This window comes from Lithobates pipiens, unplaced genomic scaffold, assembly GCF_037356315.1.
Source record: "Lithobates pipiens isolate NorthernLeopardFrog02 unplaced genomic scaffold, aLitPip1_a1.2 Scaffold_19, whole genome shotgun sequence".
NCBI classification, from domain to species: Eukaryota; Metazoa; Chordata; class Amphibia; order Anura; family Ranidae; genus Lithobates; species Lithobates pipiens.
In genome coordinates this window covers 190,047,398-190,069,684 of record NW_027507764.1, presented here as the reverse complement: position 1 = coordinate 190,069,684, position 22,287 = coordinate 190,047,398, and the positions used below count along the sequence as shown (strand labels likewise).

Sequence of the window (22,287 nt, the reverse complement as noted above, 5' to 3'; positions counted from 1 at the left end):
AGCAGGGGGAAGAGGGAATGGTCCTGCCAGATGTTTTATCGAAGACAAAGTAAGGTTTAGTCGTTATTAAGATGTCAATTATATTCCAAGCAAGGCGATTGTGTTTTAAGCAATTTCAAGGTGTAGTCCACTAATAAGCTCAAGTAGTTGTGTTTGAATACACACGCATACATAAGTGTAGGGGAACATATGTATACGGATACATGAATGTGACTTGTTTATTTATCCTTGCCTGGTGAAAATCTTAATTCTTCACATTGTAGCCCTGATGAAAGGGGCAATACATGCTCCCAAAAATATTGTCTTTACATCCCAAAGTTTTTTTTTTGTTCCTCGGTGTACAGAAGTTGCCCGCTCATTCATTACCTTGATGCCACACAGGAATATCATCAGCACACCATAAATTTATGTAACAAAGTGTTACACGGCATTATTTTAAGGCTATAGAGCCATAAATTGAATACTCTAAGGTAAATTGCTCAGACGGCTGTAAATCTACTGTACGTACCAAAAACCACAAATCACCCAGATAATAAAGCTGCATTCTCCACTATTCAGCCCCTCTTCCTAGCCCCGTTTATACATTAAACTGTCCCAACCCTGCCGATTCATACTCTTCACCTTCTGACATTAATGGGTTGTTGCCTTCTTGCAGTGTGGGTATACATTCTTCAAGTCTATGGGACAATAATGTGCAGGTGTGGACAGCTAGCCATTACATTTTTACTAGCCAGATATGGACAGTGTAGAAGGTCTCAGCTGTTGGATGAGGCAGATAAAGACCTTCAGACAGGTGGCACAGTTTCATGTATTTTAGGGTCTAGGAAGGGTGGCTGAGTTCCTTTAACATATCTGGCATTTTAAAGAGTGAAAAACATGCATTTTTATTGGTTGAACTGGATGGACTTGTTTTCAACCAGACTAACTATGTAACTATGTAACATTTCAGGTTGGTTTATATAACAAGGCAATTTAATTATTTGCAGTTGCAAAATGTTAACAAACTTATCAAAATCAACTATATCTGATATACAGAAGGTATTATGGAAACACATTTTCTGATTCAGAATTGAACTTCTATCTAAAAATGCCATGGAAAAAAACGCTGACAGCTTTCTCCAATAGGTATCTTTTAGCACATTTTCCCAGATAACATAGACCAATGGAAATTGTACTTTTACTATTCATTTTTTTTGGCAACTTCTGCTCCTATAAAAGTCCAAAACAGCAGATCAGAGTAGGAATGTAAGGACAAAGCTCACTTCTTAGGGCTTAATATGAACATCCAGAGTGCTCAGAAAGATAATTCAGTTTCAGTATTACATACTGCTGTTCACTGTGCACATTAAAAAATGTTCTGTAACCTCTTGCCCCTTTCTTTCAGAAGAGAAATTAAAGTATACTTTTAGCTGTGGTATTGAAATGTTACAGCTTCTTAGAACGTCGAGAGAACCAGTCAAAGCAACCTCCAAGGCACCTGACTACTATGGAGCTCATTTCACAGCTCATCCATTATCTGAAAGAGATGTGAAAATGATTTCCCTGTACCAATAATCTGCCAGAACACAGCAGTCACTTCTGTGCAATGTAATTATAGAGGATTACAAAAAATAATTAAATAAAAGGTTGTTTTTCTCCTGCTAAGCCATTGTAGTGAGTTATTTTTACAATTGGAACAAAAAAGTAAGTAGATAGATAGATAGCAAGATGAAATGTTTGTGCAATTAGCTTGAGTTTTTGCTAGGAATGGTTCTGGTGGCAATTCTGGTAAAGTTTTTAATAAGGACAATTAGAGAGAGTAAATCGTCCTAATATGGCAGAGACAGCAACAAAAACATGGCATTGATTCTAACCCCTTGCTACACTACCTTAATTAAAAAAACCAAACATGTTTTTTCTTGTATCTTACACTTTAAATCCAGCACTGCAAGAGAGATAAAAAATAAGTAAGCAGATGACTGAGCTATAAAAATGTGAGGGGTCTACTCACTTTTGTGAGATACTGTATATTTGTCCGAAGAGATAACTTGAAAAGTGTTCTTATGCGGCGTACACACGATTGGACTATGGTCCGCCGGACAATTCAATTGTGTGTGGGCTCCAGCGGACTTTTTCTTCCCGAAAGTCTGGCGGACTTTGAAAGAAGACTTGACTCAAAATTTTCCCCCGGACTCGGCTTTCCGGCGGACAATCTGCTCCTCTGTGTGCTAGTCCGCCAGACTTTCCAAATGAACAGACATCCCAGGGGATGCTGGAACTGTGAAATCATAAGGGGTGGGCTCACCATGTGACATCACCTGGTGACCCCGCCCCTTATGCCTATATAAGTCTCAGCGCAACGTGTCCGCGGCATTACAATGGGAGAGAGCATTCTGTCAACATCGGAAGAAGAGAAGAAGGAAGAAGAAGACGGAGAATGAGAAGACCGGGCCAACACTAGTAAAAGATCTGGAAGAAGATAGCGGAGGGGCCCGGCAGAAGAACCGGAGAGCGAGAGAAGAGGCTGGAAAGTGCGGAGAAGTCAGAAGAAGACCCCCGAAGTTGGAAGAAGACCTCCGGATGGTGACGATGACGAAAGAGAAAGCCGGGCTCCTCGGCAAAAGAGCAGAAGATAGTGGAGGAGCCCGGCGAGAAAAACCCCGAAGTTGGAAGAAGACCCCCGGAGCTGCCTAATAAACTACTTTAAAAACCTGTGTTGTGTGTACAGGTACAATGTACCACGTAAAACAAAACAATATAAAGTTGGCGCACAAATGACTGGACTCTTTAAGAGCGCTTGGCTATCTCGTGGGATGTTCGTTTATTTAAATAAATGTCCTGTAGATGGTCTCAATGTGCGGCTGTTAACCCATTATGGACTTGGCAAAAAATGGATGCAGCAGAAAAAACGATCAAAAACAGCACATCAAAGGGACTAGTAGATTGATGTGAAAAAGACTTTAAAATGTCATTTATTAAATGTAAACAATGAACACAGACATCTGATCCCTGCAGGATCTAAAACACATAAAAAACACCAATCATAAAACGGACAGATGTTTGATAATGAAAAGCTCCTCAGATCTCTCAATTATAACTTTGGAAAGGTGAAAACCAAAGACCAATGTGCACAGCTATCGAATGCCTAATGAATGCAATCAATCATCTGAAAGAACCCAGAGCGTTGTATGAAAAGTCAGTGTAAACGAATGGAACAACGTTCCTAGGGACACTCACTTCATAGGTGTTCAATGGGCTGCAGAGCTGATGAGTCCAGTCTGATGACCGAGGGGGAGGTGTTTATTTCAGCTCCATCTGAAGCGTTCGGCTTGGAGGCAGAGGTGTAATGCTGCACGCTGGGTGGTAAGGATCAAGCTTAGTCACCAGATGATATCAGCTGTACACATAGGCAGCTTAGAGAACGCTGCACTGCTTGCAGCGCCGCTTGTCCGAGCGGCTGTGGATCACATGAGAGGCTTGTCACGTGGAAGGCTGTGAAGGGGAAGGTTGCTATGCCGACTCTCCTGCTTACATGTTTCGCGCTCCTGTGCTTTGTCAAAGCTGGAGCAGCATACAGCAACCAGAAAGATAAAGGCATCGGGTAGTGTGTAGGGGCGGGAACTGTCAGAGTCTCTCAGGTTAACCCCTAATGTGTCAATAAGCCTCCTGCAGTTAAAACCTTATTAGACAGGGGTCTGTGTCAGTGAAAGAACTGTTAGAAAACAGATCATTAGACAGATCCCCGTGAATATAACTATAATGAATACATCTAATAGGAAATGTGGATTGAAACATATGGTAGACACAGTGGTGTAGTGGTTAGCACTCTCACCTAGCAGCAAGTAGGACGCCGGTTCGAATCCCAACCACGACACCACCCGCCTGGAGCTTGCATGTTCTCCCTGTGCCTGTGCGGGTCTCCTCTGGGCACTCTGGTCTCCACCCACAATCCAAAGACATGCAGGCAGGCCAATTAGCTTCTGGCAAAAAAAAAAAAAAAAATTGGCCATGGTATACAAATGGGGACCCCGGATTGCGGGCTCCCTAAGGGCAGGGACCAATGCACAAAGACAGGGCCAACCGCAGACACTCAGGTTGAACCTGATGGACTGGTGTCTACACTCAACCTAACCAACTATGAAAAAAACTAACTACTATGTGATTTATAGTAAAAAAATATTTGAATGAGAATGTTATCAAAAAGGTATATTATTAAAGGATATACAGAAGGGAGAAGAGTGCTATGGACAAAAGGACACTATAAGTTAAAAAAACCCGGGGGGGGGAATTGCGGAGACCAAGGGTAAAAAAAAAAAAGATATATTTTAGATATGTTATTAAGTCCTTTCCTATAGGATAGTTGGAATAAATATATTAACTACTCTTCGTTCATAAAAATAGTATTATGAAAAAAAAAAAAAATATATAAAAAATTGATACAATAAAGAAATGAAAAAAATAAAAAATAAAAAATAAAAAATATATTATATATTAAATATATATACTGTTTTCTAACAGTTCTTTCACTGACACAGACCCCTGTCTAATAAGGTTTTAACTGCAGGAGGCTTATTGACACATTAGGGGTTAACCTGAGAGACTCTGACAGTTCCCGCCCCTACACACTACCCGATGCCTTTATCTTTCTGGTTGCTGTATGCCGCTCCAGCTTTGACAAAGCGCAGGAGCGCGAAACATGTAAGCAGGAGAGTCGGCATAGCAACCTTCCCCTTCACAGCCTTCCACGTGACAAGCCTCTCATGTGATCCACAGCCGCTCGGACAAGCGGCGCTGCAAGCAGTGCAGCGTTCTCTAAGCTGCCTATGTGTACAGCTGATATCATCTGGTGACTAAGCTTGATCCTTACCACCCAGCGTGCAGCATTACACCTCTGCCTCCAAGCCGAACGCTTCAGATGGAGCTGAAATAAACACCTCCCCCTCGGTCATCAGACTGGACTCATCAGCTCTGCAGCCCATTGAACACCTATGAAGTGAGTGTCCCTAGGAACGTTGTTCCATTCGTTTACACTGACTTTTCATACAACGCTCTGGGTTCTTTCAGATGATTGATTGCATTCATTAGGCATTCGATAGCTGTGCACATTGGTCTTTGGTTTTCACCTTTCCAAAGTTATAATTGAGAGATCTGAGGAGCTTTTCATTATCAAACATCTGTCCGTTTTATGATTGGTGTTTTTTATGTGTTTTAGATCCTGCAGGGATCAGATGTCTGTGTTCATTGTTTACATTTAATAAATGACATTTTAAAGTCTTTTTCACATCAATCTACTAGTCCCTTTGATGCGCTGTTTTTGATCGTTTTTTCAGGTACGATGTACCCCCTACTCATTCACATAGGGTGGGGGGCTGGGATCTGGGGGCCCCCTTATTAAAGGGGATTCCGATAATGGCCAGGGTTGTCGGGAAGAGGCCCTTGTCCTCATCAACATGGGGAGAAGTTGCTTTGGGGTGGGGGGCCGCAGGACGCCCCCCTTCCCCAAAGCACCCACCCCCCTATGTTGAGGGCATGTGGCCTGGTATGGCTCAGGAGAAGGGGCGCTCGCTCGTCCCCACCCCCTTTTCTGACCAGCCAGGCTGCCTTCTCGGGTTAGGGTGTGGTATGGACTTTGGGGGGACCCCACACCATTTTTTTGCCGTAGGGGTTCCCCTTAAAATCCATACCAAGCGGCAGGGCTAGCAAGGTGTCAATCTCACCGATGGAGGCGGTGACATTGACTTCCTTCTCTAGTCCCGTCGTACCTCAAGTCACGTTCAAAATGAACGGACTTTAGTCCATGTGTGGGCAAGTCTGTTCATTTGGAAAGTCTGCCAAAAGTCCGGGGGATTGGGCCCTGGAAAAGTCCTTTAGTGTGTGGTCATGTGTGGGTAAGTCCGCTCATTCAGAAAGTCCAGCGGACCTTCGCTGCAAAGTCCGGCGGATTGTCCGCCGGACTAAGTCCGATCGTGTGTACGGGCCATTAAAGGTTTTGAGGATTAAAAAGTACAGCAGAAGAGTGGCTTGTGAAAAGTCATGGAGGTTTGTGAAGTGTGAAGAGGTGGAGAAGAGGAGAGCGTGAAGTGGTGACTAAAATGGAGAAAAGACAAAGGTTAAGTAAACTCTTGCATTAAAAAAAACGTAAAATGAAGCCCTCCAGCAGTGCACTGTCACCGCTGACAGGGCTTTCATCTTCACTTGGTCTTTCTTTCAGCATTGTGGGTTCTGTCCATTTGAATGGTCAAGCAGCAATGACATCACTGCTGCACAGGCCCGCTGCGACACAGATCTCGGAAGGGATAACATGAATATGCTGTCCCTTCAGAGCTGCAGAAACAGTGAATATCTCCTAAACAGTGCACATTTAGGGAATATCCCTTGTACCTGCAGGTAAGCTTTATTACAACCACTTTAAGTGTGAAACAAAGGTTGCTCTTGTTAGTCAGTAGTTGGAAATTAGAAAGAAAATGTATGGAAGGGCCAGGTTGGAGAGATCTTTGCAGATTAGACTTATACGTTTCAACCATATTCTTTATTTAGCTGCTTGCTGACCAGCCACCGTCATTTTACTGCAGCAGGTCGGCATGATCCTGTGAGCCATTGTAGCTATACGTCGGCTCATGGGATCAGGATAGCAGGCACGTGCATGCACCCGCTGCACAGCGGGGGTGCTGATGCTCCTGGCTGATGGTCGCGATGACCGCTGTCCAGGAGTGATCGTGGGCACGAGAGGCAGGATACACACACAAATCCCTGTTCTGTTCTGTGAGGCGTGACAGATTGTGAGTTCCTATTAACTAGGAACCAGGATATGTTACTTCCTCTAGGTCAGTCCCCCCCCTACAGTTAGAAACACACCTAGGGAACACAGTTAACCCCTTGATTGCCCTTTACAGTTAACCCCGTCCCTGCCAGTGAAATTTTTACAGTAACCAGTGCATTTTTATAGCACTGATCGCTGTATAAATGCCAATGGTCCCAAAAATGTGTCAAAAGTGTCTGACATGTCCGCCATAATGTCGCAGTCCTGATAAAAATTGCAGATCACCGCCATTACTAGTAAAAAAAATTATAATAATACAAATGCTATAAATCTATCCCCTATTTTGTAGACATTATAACTTTTGCGCAAATCAATCAATATACACTTATTGTGATTTTTTTTTACCAAAAAAGTGTAGAAGAATACATATTGGCCTAAACTGAGAAAAAATTAGCTTTTTTAAAAAAGGGGGGATTTATTATAGCAAAAAGTACAAAATATTGTGTTTTTTTCAAAATTGTCGCTCTATTTTAATTATAGCGCAAAAAATAAAAACCGCAGGGGTGATCAAATACCACCAAAAGAAATCTCTATTTGTGGGAAAAAGGGGACATCAATTTTGTTTGGGTGCAGTGTCGCACGACTGCGCAATTGTCAGTTAAAGTGATGCAGTGCCAAATCGCAAAAAAATTGCTTGGTCATTCAGCAGCCAAATCTTCCGGGGCTGAAGTGGTTAATGGAAGCCAGTGGATTGATTGACACAAATAAGCAGATTTTAGGGGAAGAGAAGGTGGGGGGATAAGTTCAATAGCTGAGTTACAGACAATTAGAGCAGTGTAATGTTCATTGGACGACCACAAAAAATGAAATTTCCAAAAGAATAACCCCACAATATTATAAGGACTTTATATTATAAGGACTAGCACTTTAGTTATGTTATGAACAAGGAAGAGGTGATCCAGGGGAATTTTTTTTAAGTTAGACACAAAATGAATGTGGTGTTTTATGGAGAGAGATAGACATACAAATTGGATGACATTTAGTTTGCTAAAGAAACATATATTATAAACAAATGCCATGTTTTTTTCATTAAATACTGTTTTACCTTTTACATCCTTTGTCACATCTCAGTGCTTCTGATCTCATCCATCCTTTTTCAGACACTTCTTGTACATTTGCACATTTGCTTCAGTATGCGATGAACATAATTGCTCAGGAAGAGTTTGCTTATAGTGACAATGGAAGACAATGACTTTACAATGTGTGTTGTCTGTTGAAGTCTTTATTATGAGCACATATGACAAAGTGATAGTGCAGAAGCACAATTGAGAAAGTTTTTAATGTACAACAAAAAGTGTCTGATGAAAGACTTTCATGGCATGATGACTAGATTATTTTAGTGAAAGACGCTTATCTAAGAAGTTTGAAAACAATGTTTTAAATGACATGAACATCTTAAAGTGTATACACTATACAATTATAGTTGGGTTTGAATCTACTAATAGGGTGTTAATACCAGTAATTCTGATTTTAGACAGGGATGCAGACAGAGAAAACATGCAAACATTTTGATATTTCTAAGGTATTTTCAAAGGAAAAAACCCGAAGAGTCTATTAACAGTTGAGCATGGGTACAAAAATCCATTATTTCAAATTAAATAGAGCAATTGGTAATTGTCTCTCTGGAGTTGAGACACTATTCTTTAAGTGGGCCATGTCAGACTCACTTGCATATCCAGTTTCTCTAATAGCATTTCAGGCAACTCAAATGTTATGTTCACATCTCATTTTGTGCCAGGATTCTCAAAATAAATATTACTTTCATTGTCTTCCTTTATAACCCTCTAAAGTATTTTGTTTGACCCTTGGGCTAGGCTTCTGTACACCTATCATTTCTGTAAATCCCCATGTTTGCTTGTGCTAAGTATCAGTCTGCTAGTTTAAATTAATACCATATTGTCTGTATGCTTTAAACTCCAATATCTTCCTACAGGGCATACATGATAATTGAAATCCTTTAAAAGTCCATTAGTTAGCAGCAGGAGTTGGTACAATGGATTTTCAGAAATTCTAGTATATACTATGGATGGAAGATATCTGTATTAAATTCTTTCTGGTACTTCTAGAAAAATGCTTGCAACAAAAGTGCAACATTTTAAAGAAAAACATGCCGGTATTGTAGTTATGGCTAAGTGTAAGTGATTAACAAGACTTTACATTAGAGATGAGAACCAATGCTGATTGACATGACATTTTTTATAAAACTTTTTTTTTTTTTTGCTTGTAATTTTAATCACATTAGCTCTGTGTGGTTTTAAAGCTTTTGTTAAAATCCCAGGCTAGTATACGTTTTTGTTTAGATCTGGTCTATCTGCACTGTATATTTTATAACATGAAAGACTTAAATCACCCCTCAAGATGTGCACTCTCAACTGGCTGGAAACAAATGACAGTGGGATATTGTCAGGACTTAGCTAAACGTATGCAATGGCTGCCCCTCTCTAACATCTGTTGATCTGTTTTCTCAGTTATTACATGTGGGTGGGGCAATAAAGAAATGACCAATTATAAGTCTTGGCATTGAAAATATTGCATGAATCAGAAATTCCTAGCTCGTTCACATTTTATCTTGATTTATTGTTAGATTCCTTCCTATTGTCCTGAAATAAAATAAAAATAAATGACCTAATGTGGAGCATGTCTTGCTGTAGACCTGCGCAGACATTATTGGCTGATCTCCAGACTTCTTTGGGTGCATACAGCTGACTTTAGAGGTGCACATCATGCCAAGGAAAAGAAAGTCTCGGAGAGTGCCATCTGAGAGTCAGACCATTCAATACCAGATATTCAGCACTTTTTTAAGGCTGATCCGAAAATATACACATCTACTTCCACTCCAAAGGCAGGGTCACAGCAGCACATCAGAGAGGCCAGCATATCCCTCTGCTGTATGGGTGATCATCCAGATTTATAGATCAACATTCATAGATCAACACCCCTTTTTTCTTTTGACTCATCTGCTCACTCCAAGAGCCCAGGGTCCTTCCTAACTGATTCATTAGTACTACAGGCTCTCAGGGACATACAGCCAGTTTAGCCACTCTTCCTGCTAGACTAGAGCTTGAGCAATAGGCAAATTGGATTTAAACATCCCTGAAAGGGAAGGTGGATGCTAGCTGCCAATGCATCCTCTTCCCTCATCTCAATGACATAAGTCACTCCTTCCCTAGACCCACCATGTCCTCCTGAGGAGTCCCCTGAACTGTTTGAGCACAGTGTTGGCTACATGCTCCAGTAGGATGCCCAGCGTTTTGAAGGCTCTGATGATGATACCCAGCTAGAGGAAGGCAGTAGTGTGAGCCCAGAGAGAGGGGATGCTCAAGAAGGACAGCAATCTGGTAGTCATGTTCTACCAGCTATAAAATAAATAAGATTGCGCTATGGACAACTTCTACCTATTCACTACACGGGTCAAGAAAAAAACTATAAAATCAAGTGAAATCAAGTGAATGAAATGGTGAGATGAACTCCAGAGGTTGAAGCTGCCTGTGCTTGAAACCTGCCCCTAAATATAGGAGTAGGCCAGAAATCTGAAGTGTAAATTAAGCTATGGCGCTAAAACCTTTTTTAACGTGCACTGTGGGTGCCAAAATTATGTATATGTGTGTGGTGATCTATTATCTCTGCTGATGATCTAAACAATTGATGTGAACTAATGTGGAAATCTCCTAAAATCCACTATGTACGTGATATCTACCAAAATACGTGTTGGTATATCTAAGTAGATATTAAAATAAAATTGAGAAAGGAAAAAAAGGGAAAATTAAAGAAAAAATGTGTGTCTGTTGACTTGCAACTCAGAAATGCACATGTGTTGCAAGAAAATAGTGAATAAATCGCATGAAAATAAATAATTAAAAATAATACGTCCTAGGCCACGCCCTACGCGTTTCGTCAGAGCGCGTAGAGTTAAATGACTTTAACCCTTCTGCACTAGTCACCTTGCTCTATCCCCCTCACTTGACAAAAAATCCATGCGTTTTTCAGCAACTGAATGATGCGACTTTGAAAAAAATTTCCGTTGGACATTGAAAGATTTTTTTGTTATTTTTTCTTGGTACTTTTACAAACGCTTTGGACTGTCATTTTTGAGGATTCTGAACATAGAGCATAATTTATAGATATTTGTTTATGGTTTGCATATGATTTCTTTACTAAGCACATATGTATTATTTTTAATTATTTATTTTCATGCGATTTATTCACTATTTTCTTGCAACACATGTGCATTTCTGAGTTGCAAGTCAACAGACACACATTTTTTCTTTAATTTTCCCTTTTTTTCCTTTCTCAATTTTATTTTAATATCTACTTAGATATACCAACACGTATTTTGGTAGATATCAGGTACATAGTGGATTTTAGGAGATTTCCACATTAGTTCACATCAATTGTTTAGATCATCAGCAGAGATAATAGATCACCACACACATATACATAATTTTGGCACCCACAGTGCACGTTAAAAAAGGTTTTAGCGCCATAGCTTAATTTACACTTCATGTTCTACCAGCTGCAGCATACTGCCAGGTTTGCTCCAGTGATGGAGAGGGAGGGTATGATGAGGCCACTGACTCCACGTGGGTGTCTGATAGGAGAGAGGAGGAGGAGGAGGCACATCTCCAACGAGGCAGGATGCCCTCCGGGGCCAGCTTAAGGACAGCACACCAACTGAATAACACCGCAGAGCTCTCGCGTGGCCAAAACATCAGCCGCTTGGGCACCACATGCTTGACCAGACATATGTTGACCTGCCAGGCAGCTCATTGGCAAGCGTACCTTAACCACTTCAGCCCCGGACCATTTTGCTGGCCAAAGACCAGACCACTTTTTGCGATTGGGCACTGCGTCGCTTTAACTAACAATTGCGCGGTTTTTATTTTTTTTGCTATAAACAAAAATAGAGCGACAATTTTTTAAAAAATGCATTATTTTTTACTTTTTGTTATAATAAATATCCCCCAAAATTATATATATAAAAAAAAATTTAAGCGATTATTGATTGGTTTGTGCAAAAGTTATAGCGTTTACAAAATAGGGGATAGCTTTATGGCATTTTTATTAATAATTTTTTTTTACTAGTAATGGTGGCGATCAGTGATTTTTATTGTGACTGCGACATGATGGCGGACACATCGGACATTTTTGGGACCATTGTCATTTATACAGCAATCACTGCTATACAAATGCAGTGATTCCTGTGTAAATGCCACTGGCAGTGAAGGGGTTAACCAGTGGGTGGCAGTGTAAGGGTTAAGGGTTCCTAGGGGCGTGTTACTAACTGTTGGGGGCTGAGCTTTCTTTTAGTGAACACTGATCTCTGCTCCAATCACATGGAGCAGAGATTAGCGTCACTTGTTGCTAGGCAGAACGGGGAGAGGCTGTTTACACCGGCATCTCCCAGTTCAGCCACCCCGTGAGACAATTGCAGGTATGCCCTCTGTGATCAAGTCCGCGGGACCTGCGACCAGACTCACAGGGGTCCCGAGCAGCATGCGAGCGTGCCGCCGACGGTGCGCTCGGGATGGCAGGGTGGCATTTAAAATCCTTAATTTCCTTAATTACCTGTACGCCAATATGCCTGCCCATGCCATTCTGCCGATGTACATTGGCGTGCGCCGGTCGGGAAGTGGTTAAAGACCTACACCAAAGAACAAAGCGGACCTTTCCTTGCTCCTCAGCTGGGATCCCCAACCTCACTATACCTTCAGTCCTCTCTGAAACCTGTACTGAGAGGAATGAAGGTGTAGAATTAGGTGTGTCACAGCCAAGTACTTGCGGGCATTCTGCTAGCAGTACACTGACGTCCGATTGTACCAGGCAAATTTCCCTGCCCCAGCTGCTGGACCATCGAAAGAAGTTCACTCCCAGCCATCCACATGCCCAGCGGTTGAATGTTAGCTTGGCTAAATTGCTAGCACTTCAACTGCTGCCTTTTCAGTTGGTAGACTCTGCCCCCTTCTGTGAGTTTGTGCAATGTGCGGTTCCTCAGTGGCAGGTTCCCAAGCGCCACTTTTTCTCATGGAAGGTGACTCCGGCTCTCTACCGGTATGTGGAAGGCAATGTCCATGCCTCGCTGGACAGGGTGGCGAGTGGTAAGGTGCATATTACCGCTGACTCATGGTCCAGCAGGCATGGACAGGGACGTTGCCTATCTTTCACGGGGCATTGGGTCACTCTTCTGGCAGCTGGGAAGGATGCAGGACAAGGTGCAGTAGTGTTGGAGGTTGTTCCACCACCACACCTCCAAAATGCTACTACTGGTTGTGACACACCTCTCTCCTCCACCCACTCCTCGTCTTCTTCCTCCATGGCCTCTTCCTGTGCTTTTTCCTCGGAACCAGCGGTGCTCCATAGGCATTCAAGGTGATACGCAAGTAAGCAGGCAAAAAGATGCCATGCCGTGCTTGCGCTGGTGTGTTTGGGGGCAGATATTTTGTCAGCTCTGCAGGGGCAACGCCAGCTTAAGCCAGGAGCGGTGGTTTGTGACAATGGCACCAACCTCTTCTCCACCCTCCGACAGGGACAACTGATCCATGTGCCCTGCTTGGCTCACATCCTTAACCTGGTGGTTCAGCGGTTCTTGGGCAGGTACCCAGGCTTACAGGATGTCCTGGGACCAGCCAGGAAAGTCTGTGTGCATTTCCGACAATCATATAATGCCAGTGCTTGGCTGGCTGAGCTCCAAAAGGAGTTAAACCTGCCCAAGAACCGCCTCATATGTGACATGCCCACCAGGTGGAACTCAACGTTAGTCATGCTGCAGCGGCTGCACATGCAGCAGAGGGCCATCAATGAGTTCCTGTGTGACTATGGCACCAGGACAGGGACAGGGGAGCTTGTTTTGTTTTTCCCCACGCCAGTGGGGCATGATCAGGGATGCATGCACTGTCCTGTCACCATTTGAGGAGGCCACGAGGATGGTGAGCAGTGACACTGCATGCATCAGTGACACTGTACCTCTTGTCCACCTGTTGGAGCATACGCTGCGTGGAATAATGGACAGGGCACTTGAGGCAGAACAGAGGCAGGAAGAGGAGGACTTCCTTGCCTTTCAAGGCCCCCTTTATCCAGACAGTGTTCCTGCTGTCCCACCCATCGCACAGGAAGAGGACGAGGGGGAGGAGGATTGTGTCATCATGGAGGTGGAGCCTGGTACTCACCATCAGCAGCAGTCTTTTAGGGATGATTTACAGTCCCAAGAAACCCATGGACTTGTACTTTGCTGGGAGGAGGTGGCTGTGGATCATGTTGCCCTTAGTGACCCAGAGGACTCCGGACCAAATGCCTCAGCTAACCTATGCTGCATGGCCTGCATGGCCTCCCTGATCCTGCAAAGCCTGCAGGCAACTCTCCTTGATCCACGGTACAAGGGTAAGGTTGCGGACCTTATCTTGCCATCCCAGAGGAAGCAGAGGATGAGACATCTCCAGGAGGCCTTGCAGAAAGGTCTGTGCAATGCGTTCCCAGAGACTGAGAGGTTACAAACTCCTGGTCCTGGACAACATGTTGCTGAGACTTCGGTCAGTCACAGAAGGAGGTGGAGAAGGTGGCCCTCTGTGTTCAGACAATTATTTAGTCCGCAGCCCCAAGGTATGATTGGTTCCAGCATCCTTCGCCAGCGTCTGATTTACACGGTGCAGGAATACCTAGGAGCAAGGTCAGATTTGGACACCTTTCTCACCGCAAACCCTCTGGCTTATTGGGTCTTGAGGATGGATCACTGGCCAGAGCTTGCACAGTATGCAATTGAGCTACTGGCCTGTCCTGCATCCAGCGCTCTTTTGGAACGCAATTCAGTGCTGCCTGGAGGCTTTGTAACCAATCACAGGGTGCACCTGTCCACCGACTTGGTTGATCGACTGACCTTCATAAAGATGAATCAGTCTTGGATCACCACCAGCTACCAAGCACCTGAAGCTGATGTAACCGAATGATTTGTTTTTAAATGTCACATCCCTTCAAGACTGCCTATGCTGATGCTGAGTGACTATCCTGTTATGTTGACTGACTATCCTCTTCCTCCTCAATGATCCTGCTGATAGCTTGGAAGAACATTTTTGGTTCTGGGTGCCACCACCAGTGGCTAAGGCCCAATTTTTCAGCCCCTGTTTAACAGGGGCATGTAATTACAATTTTTGATGCAATTTGCAGCAGGGCTCATTCCTGCACTCCAACTAGAGTATCTGGGAAAGGTTGCAGTGTCGTGACACCAGCACCAGTGCCCAAGGCCCAATTTGTCTGCCCCTGTTTAACAGGAGCATGTAATTACAATTTTTGATGCAATGCTTTGCAGCAGGGCTCATTCCTGCACTCCAACTAGAGTATCTGGGAGAGGTTGCAGTGTTGTGGCACCAGTGCCTAAGGTCCAATTTTTCTGCCCCTGTTTAACAGGGGCATGTAATTACAATTTTTGATGCAACGATTTGCAGGAAGGCTCATTCCTGTTCTCCAACTAGAGTATCTGGGAGAGGTTGCAGTGTTGTGGCACCAGTGCCTAAGAACCAATTTTCAGCCCCTGTTTACCAGGTGCATGTAATTACAATTCTTGGTATAATATTTCACAGCAGGGTCCGTTCCCGCACCCACCGAGAGAAACTCTGAGGACTTACAGTGTTGTGGCACCAACACCACCACCACCACCACAACCACCAAAGGCCCAATTTTTCTACCACTGTTTAACAGTGGCATGTAATTACAATTCTTGATATAATAGTTCACAGCAGGGCGCTCCAGTGCCCACCAAGAGTAACTTTAAGGGGTTACAGTGTTAACTTGTGGCAACACCAACACCTTAGGGCCACATTTCTGCAGAGCATATAGGGCAGGCCCCTACTTGCAAACATCCAACTTACAAATTTCTCCTACTTACAAATGGAAGGAGACAACAGGAAGTGAATGAAAAAAGACGGACGGCCAAAAAAATTATACAGGGGTGATAACCATTCCCTAGGTTTTCCAAAAAGCGTAAAAATAGATATTTTGACTGGAGCTACACTTTAAAAATGTACCAGTTCAAAATTACAAACAGATTCTACTTTACACAACAAACCTACACAGTCCCTGTCTTGTTTGCACCGACTGTATACTGCTGTTCTGAGTATATAGGGCCTGGGGCCCCACGCCTTTCCTTTTTTTCATTTGGGTACGGGGTTCCCCTTAATATCCGTACAAGACCCAAAGGCCCTGGTAATGGGCAGGGGGGGCTACCCATGCCATTTTTCTCAATGATTTTCACCTGTATTGCCGGAACCAGACATTACATTAAAACCGCAAGCAGTTTTAAAATACTTTTTCCGTTAAATGTCATTTTGTGCTGACACTGTTATTAACACGGGAAACAAGTGCCACTTCACAGGCATACTATAGACACCCCACAGGCACAATATTTAAAGGAATATTTCATTTATTAATTTTTTTACTTTAATCGTCATTAAAATCAGTGCTCCTAAAAAAAAAATATTGCATTGATCCATGTCCCCTGGGGCAGGAGCCGGGTACCCAAACCCTTTTTAGGACAATATCTTGCATAACTGCCTTAAAAATTAGCACTTTTGATTTAGAACATTTGAGTCCCATGGGGTTTAATGGGGTTCTAAACTTTGTATGAATTTCCGGTCCGTTCGAAGATTCTGTTGCGAACCGACCCAGGGGGTGTAGCAAATTTAACGTAAAACCTCATTAAAATAGAAGGGTTGGCAATGGTAAATGAGGTTTAATTTTGATAAATGTAAAGTAATGCACTTGGGGACTAAAAATATGAACACACATTACTCTTCAGGGAAAGAACCTCTGGGGGGGGTCCAAGGATGGAAAAGGTTATGTGGGGTCCTAGTAAATCACAGGTTGAGCAATAGCATGCAACAACAAGCTGCAGCAAGCAAGGCTAGCAAACTATTAGCCTGCATTAAAAAGGATATCTACTTAAGAGAAAACTACAATTCTACCATTTCACAAAAGTTTGGTTCGGCCACATCTTAAGTATACCATTCAGTTCTGGTCACCAATCCTCAGGAAGGATAATTATAAATAGATGATGCAGTGCTATTGTGATGAAAATGCTGCTAAATCTATGTATCAGAACAAAAACACCAATGTATAGTGTCCTCAATGGTGCCAAATAAAACAATCATGCCGTTGACTCTCTGAGAAAACCTCCACCAATGGTAAAAGTGGCACTTACCTCCCAACATGGACCCTTTTTACAAAGGGTCACACACGCATTCCCTTACAGGGTATCGAGGTGTTTCGGCAGTGGGCAACAATGAAGCTGACAGGAAAAGATCCTGATCTATGCATACAAGCTCCTCCCAGTGTGATAGATGAATACTCAAATGCCAGAAAAGAGGGAACCAGTCTCCGGAGCCACAATATTCATGAAAATAAGAACATATACTGTATAGTGCTCTCTGCAAGAATGGGCATTATTAAAATAACTGAATAATACTTACAAGTGAGGCATTGAGACACAGTGCCTGGTAAACATGTGTGTACACAGTAGATCAGCGATGGCCACGGGTGACATCACGTGACTTCCGTCCGTCCATACCCCTTTGCATCCCAAGGGGCGGGCCTTCATCAGGGGAACAAGGCCTGCCCTTTGGGATGTAACGCGTACAGATGTACGGAAGTCACATGACGTCACCTGCGGCCATCGCTAATCTACTGTGTACACGCATGTTTACCAGGCACTGGGTCTCAGCATCTGAGACCCAGTGCCTGTATCTCTGTATCTCTTGCAGACCCTACTGTTCTCCATTCTCAAGGCTTTCCTTCACTTCACATTAATTTCTTCTGGGCATACTGTATGGGTCCATAAGGATTACATACCACTGATGATCTTTACTGAAGGTGTGGGGCTGCATAGGGTTTCTAGACCCCTTCAAATATCACCATGCAGTGCATATGACTAGAGTCCTCAAATGAATTAATCACACTGCCTTCAAAAAATAGGTGGGTTTGGAGCAAGATATGGTTTTACTCTCACTATAAACCTACAAACTTTACCCTGACAACCCTCTGCACTCCCACTGGCGGTTTCAGTTTGGTTGAAAAGTAATCACCCTAAATATAGTATATAACAATGGGGACTAGAACTACCTGCTAGCTAAATATACGACTGTCTAATAATAATGTGCAGTTTTACATGACAAAAAATAGAAAATCTATTTTTTCTAATATTTTTTTTAAAATCTATACTAATTTAGACAAAGACAGAAAATATTGACAAAAGTGCAATACAGTTCCTTTAGATCCATAAGTTATACAGGATGTCTGTAGGTTACTCAAATCAATCTACCAAAAAGTAAAACTGGTTTTGATTGATGGTAACCATAATTGCTAATGATGTTTAATTGTATGTATATTTGAGCAACACATTCAAAACTGTGTTTTTAGTAAGATAAAGTAAAAAATATTTCACAGGCTTCATTGCACCATTACCTTGTAAACATCCAAGGACATAACTATCTTTCTTTCTACTATCTATCTATCTATCTATCTATCTATCTATCTATCTATCTATCTATCTATCTATCTATCTATCTATCCATCTATCTATCTCTCTAAATTTTGGTGTCGGTTTGAGTTGTTGATTTTACTGGAAATAAAGAAGATTATGAATTGTCAGAAACTGTTTACTTTTTCCTTCAGAGCCAAAGTGAGCTCTATGGATTCAAGTTATTTTTACGCTTATAATTTTTAGTATACTAATTGTATACAGTATTTTACAGTATCGCAGTACCAATTTAAACTCATCTTTTTTTCCTGTCACCCCTCAATTATAAATGAACAGGTTAATTAAGTCAACATGCTATTGCAAAAGCTGCTGTAGGTTTCATCTAGTGGAGCCTCAAAAAAGTATATTACTGCTGCTTCAGTGGCCAAAATAAAAAAACATGAACATTTGACAAAATTACTAATTTCCATTGTTGTGTGCATTATTTCTATGTGTAGTTCAAGATTTTGGAGATTAAAATAAAATATTTGGACCTTGTATAAAAATATTAACTTGAACACAACTTTCCTTTTAGCACTGTATGAGCTGTCATGTGAAGTTTACAGACACTTAGGAAACATATCAGGCTGGTATTGGATTGACCCAGATGGAAGTGGTCCACAAGGGCAGATGAAAGTTTACTGCAATATGACAGGTAAGAGACCACATCAACTCAATTTCTACAGTTTTTTGTCTTTATATAGAATACAGGATGTGTCCACTAATAAGGGTTTATGTAGTCTCTTACTACTTTGCAAAACATGAAAATCATGTACATAATAAGGCAGGTAACTAGGATATATAGTCAGTAGTCTTGTATTCAGCAGTCTTTATCATAAATGTGAGATAACCTAGTAGTGTTTTACAGAAGAAGCATTCGGCAAAGGCTGTAATTAAAAAAATAAATAACTATAGCCAAATGGTCTTTGTTTGGCTTTGGATAATGTAGAATGGTTAGAACCTTTGTAGTCTTATATTGCTATGTGGGTCCCCACTGAGGTGATATAACCTCTTTGTCCAGCTGACCATTGTCACAGTATAGGAAGTCTTGGAAAATCCAATATTTTATGTTTAGATGGTGAGTGGAAATTTTCCGATAAGGAAACCTGTTATTTGGTTGACAACTACAGCTATGTAAGAGAAGATTTCCCCTCACATTATAGATCTTCTATCACTTCAGACTTCATACTGGAATCTGGAATACAATAAAGATGTATACTTCTATCCCATCGGCTGAAGAGAAAAGGAAGTGATGAGCACTCTCACAACATGACAGCCCGACTCTGAAATATAGGTTTTACCATTTGGAATCTATAAAAAAGGAGCTCTCCTTTCATTTTTTAAGATATTAAGAGTTTGGCTACACATGCAAAATAACAAAAGAACAAATAAACAACCATTCATCTGTTGAATGAATGGTCCTATGAGAGGTATTTCTCCAAAAAAAAAAAAAAATCCATCTTAAAACAAAGCGCTAGGTAGGTTTATTAAAAACAAATGAAAGCAGTTATGCATTGAAAACAATAAATACATTTTTCCATGCACTTTGTGTACCTGAATTTTTTTTTATTTTTTATCAAACTTCTATAATTTCACACACAGCAGAACTCGGACTAGAAGGGAATGGGCAAATGGTAGCAGTCAGTCACATTCTGCTGCAGTACTGACAATAAGCAAGCTAAATGGAGAAGAGAGCAGAAAGATCTTTTGGCCAGGTTGTGCTTCTACTGTAATGAAGGCTTAGAATCTAGCTATACTATCCTGCAGCGATGCATTGATTACAAGACTGGATGTGCAGAATGATACATTCTTCGGCACCTAAAGCTATTTTCATAAAAGCTTTTCAACTCTGTATTCAGCTATTTGCCATAGAGCATATAAATCCAGCATTTCATATTGCTGATATTTGCCTGCTATACCATGTACTTGTATGAAAAGCACTCCACTCTCTTTGTATTGCTCCCTTTGCTTTCTTCTTAAAAACTGACCACACTAAGCAGGAAAAAAACATGGTCAACTCTTTAGCTTTGCTGTGAGCTCTCCTTAAATTATCAGACTTGTCCCACCCCCCCCCCCCTTCCTTGTACAGCCATTCACTAATAAGTTCAGTGTGTTGTGTGTTTCTGCTTCTCCCCCCCACCCCCACCCCCCCCCCCCCCCCGCTCTCATGCAACTGAGAACAGAGGAAATGTCATCACTTAAAAAAGGGGAACATGAGATATTTATAATTTTTTTTTATAGCTATACACAAGTGTTTTTCCTTTCATTTGGGCCAAACATGAGCTAATGTGTATAGAGTTGGGCTGAACACCCCACTGTTCAGTTTGCACCAGAACTCTGAACCCTATTAAAATCTATGTGACCCAAACTTGAAGAATCAAAAGTGTCAATTTTGAAGCCTTATATGCAAGTTGTTGGCCATAAAAAGGGTATGTGGGCCTGGGTACTGCCCTGGAGGACATGTAGCAATGCATTTTTTTTAAAAGATTGTTTTTAAAGTGAAACAATAAAAATGAAGGGCATCTGTACCATGTAAAGAACCTGCTGCAGCAAAACTGACCTAATGCCATTTAAAATGTATTTTTCCTGCAAACTTTCTTTATTTTGTAAACAACAGCTTGGGGAGCCAGTCTATATGATAAGACCATATTTCCGTGCACTTGGAACAAGATTGGATATTTTTTGGATAAATTCTGGTGTCTCTTTGGCAGACTTACACGAAGAAGCCAAATGGTAGTACACTCAGGCCAAGATTAACAATTGTTTTTACATACAGTCTGTTGTCTCTTTCAAATGGCTTTGGATAGAAGTAACAGGTGCAGAAAAATTGAGCCTTGGGTGTGGGTGGTCTTTGCACCCTGTAACTCCTCACAGATACTCTTTGGGGGAGCAGGAATGACACTGTATTCAAATAATTCAGCTGACTCCTCCGTACATAATGATGGGGCTATGACAGGAGTAGCTGTGGATAAGGAGGCAAAATAGGCTGCTCTGGCAGCTGTGATGGACTGCGAATTAGTGTCAGCTTGATAAAGGATGTGGAAGATGAGGATGGTTTAGTAAGCCAGTCCACCACCTCCTCTGTGTGCTGTGTTTGGACAGAATGGGCTACATCACTAAGCAAAAACAAATATGTTCTACCTGAGGAAAGGTTATGTCACCTTTGCCTGTGGAGTCAGAAGCTTCTGGAGCCCTCATAGTGGCATAGGAATGTCTGCACCTGTTGGCCTTTCAGACATGATGGGGGGCTTATTACCCACATTTCATAGACTGGAAAATGTGTAATTGGATGTACTTTATTCAATAAAATGTGGTGTTTGGTGCACTTTAAATTGAGGACTGCTGCGAACAGAAATATAAAAACTATTAAAAAAAATAAAAAAGGGGGGAACAACAGCACAGCAGTCAAAAAAGCTGCGGCTGACAATTTAAAAAAAGGGTCAGGGACGGGGAAAAAAAAGGGGGTATACAGAACTGTATACAGCACTAAATGTTATGTAGTGCTTTGTTAAATACTACACTACACTGACACACTAACACTGACACTACACTATACTTACATTATACTGACACCCTATACTACTACACTAACACTACACTAACACTCTACACTCAGAGTCACAATAACACACTAACTCTCTAGTAGCAATCTGAGCCCTGCTCTATCTATCTCCACTCCAACAACACACTGCAAAAGGTTTCTGTGGGAAGGAACATTTTATTACTTGAGGTGGGACTATAAGCACTGAGCCATGATTGGGCAAAGTCATCATGACTTTGCCCAAACATGGCTCTGACTGTGCTCTGTTCCATGATTGGGCAAAGCCTTGCATCTGACCAGTGGTTAGGTTTATTGCTTCATCAAATTAGAGCCGTAGAATGCACTGTGCGGTGAATATCCCGCTGAATGCCCGCAAATTAGGATGTTTGCTGAATGGGCGAACAGGTAATGTTCGAGCTGAACTTTTGCTCAGCTCGAACTGTTTGATCA

The 22,287-nt window shown here is 41.9% G+C and overlaps 1 protein-coding gene across 1 annotated transcript in view; it reads left to right on the top strand.

Annotated features, from left to right (window-relative positions):
- The window catches only part of CNTNAP2 (contactin associated protein 2), a 2,388,168-nt gene that overhangs the window by 1,660,265 nt on the left and 705,616 nt on the right, over positions 1 to 22,287 (top strand). Inside the window, exon 12 of the mRNA XM_077491601.1 lies at positions 18,832 to 18,951. Coding sequence (XP_077347727.1) covers positions 18,832 to 18,951 — 120 coding nt within the window. The remainder of the gene's footprint in view (positions 1 to 18,831; positions 18,952 to 22,287) is intronic.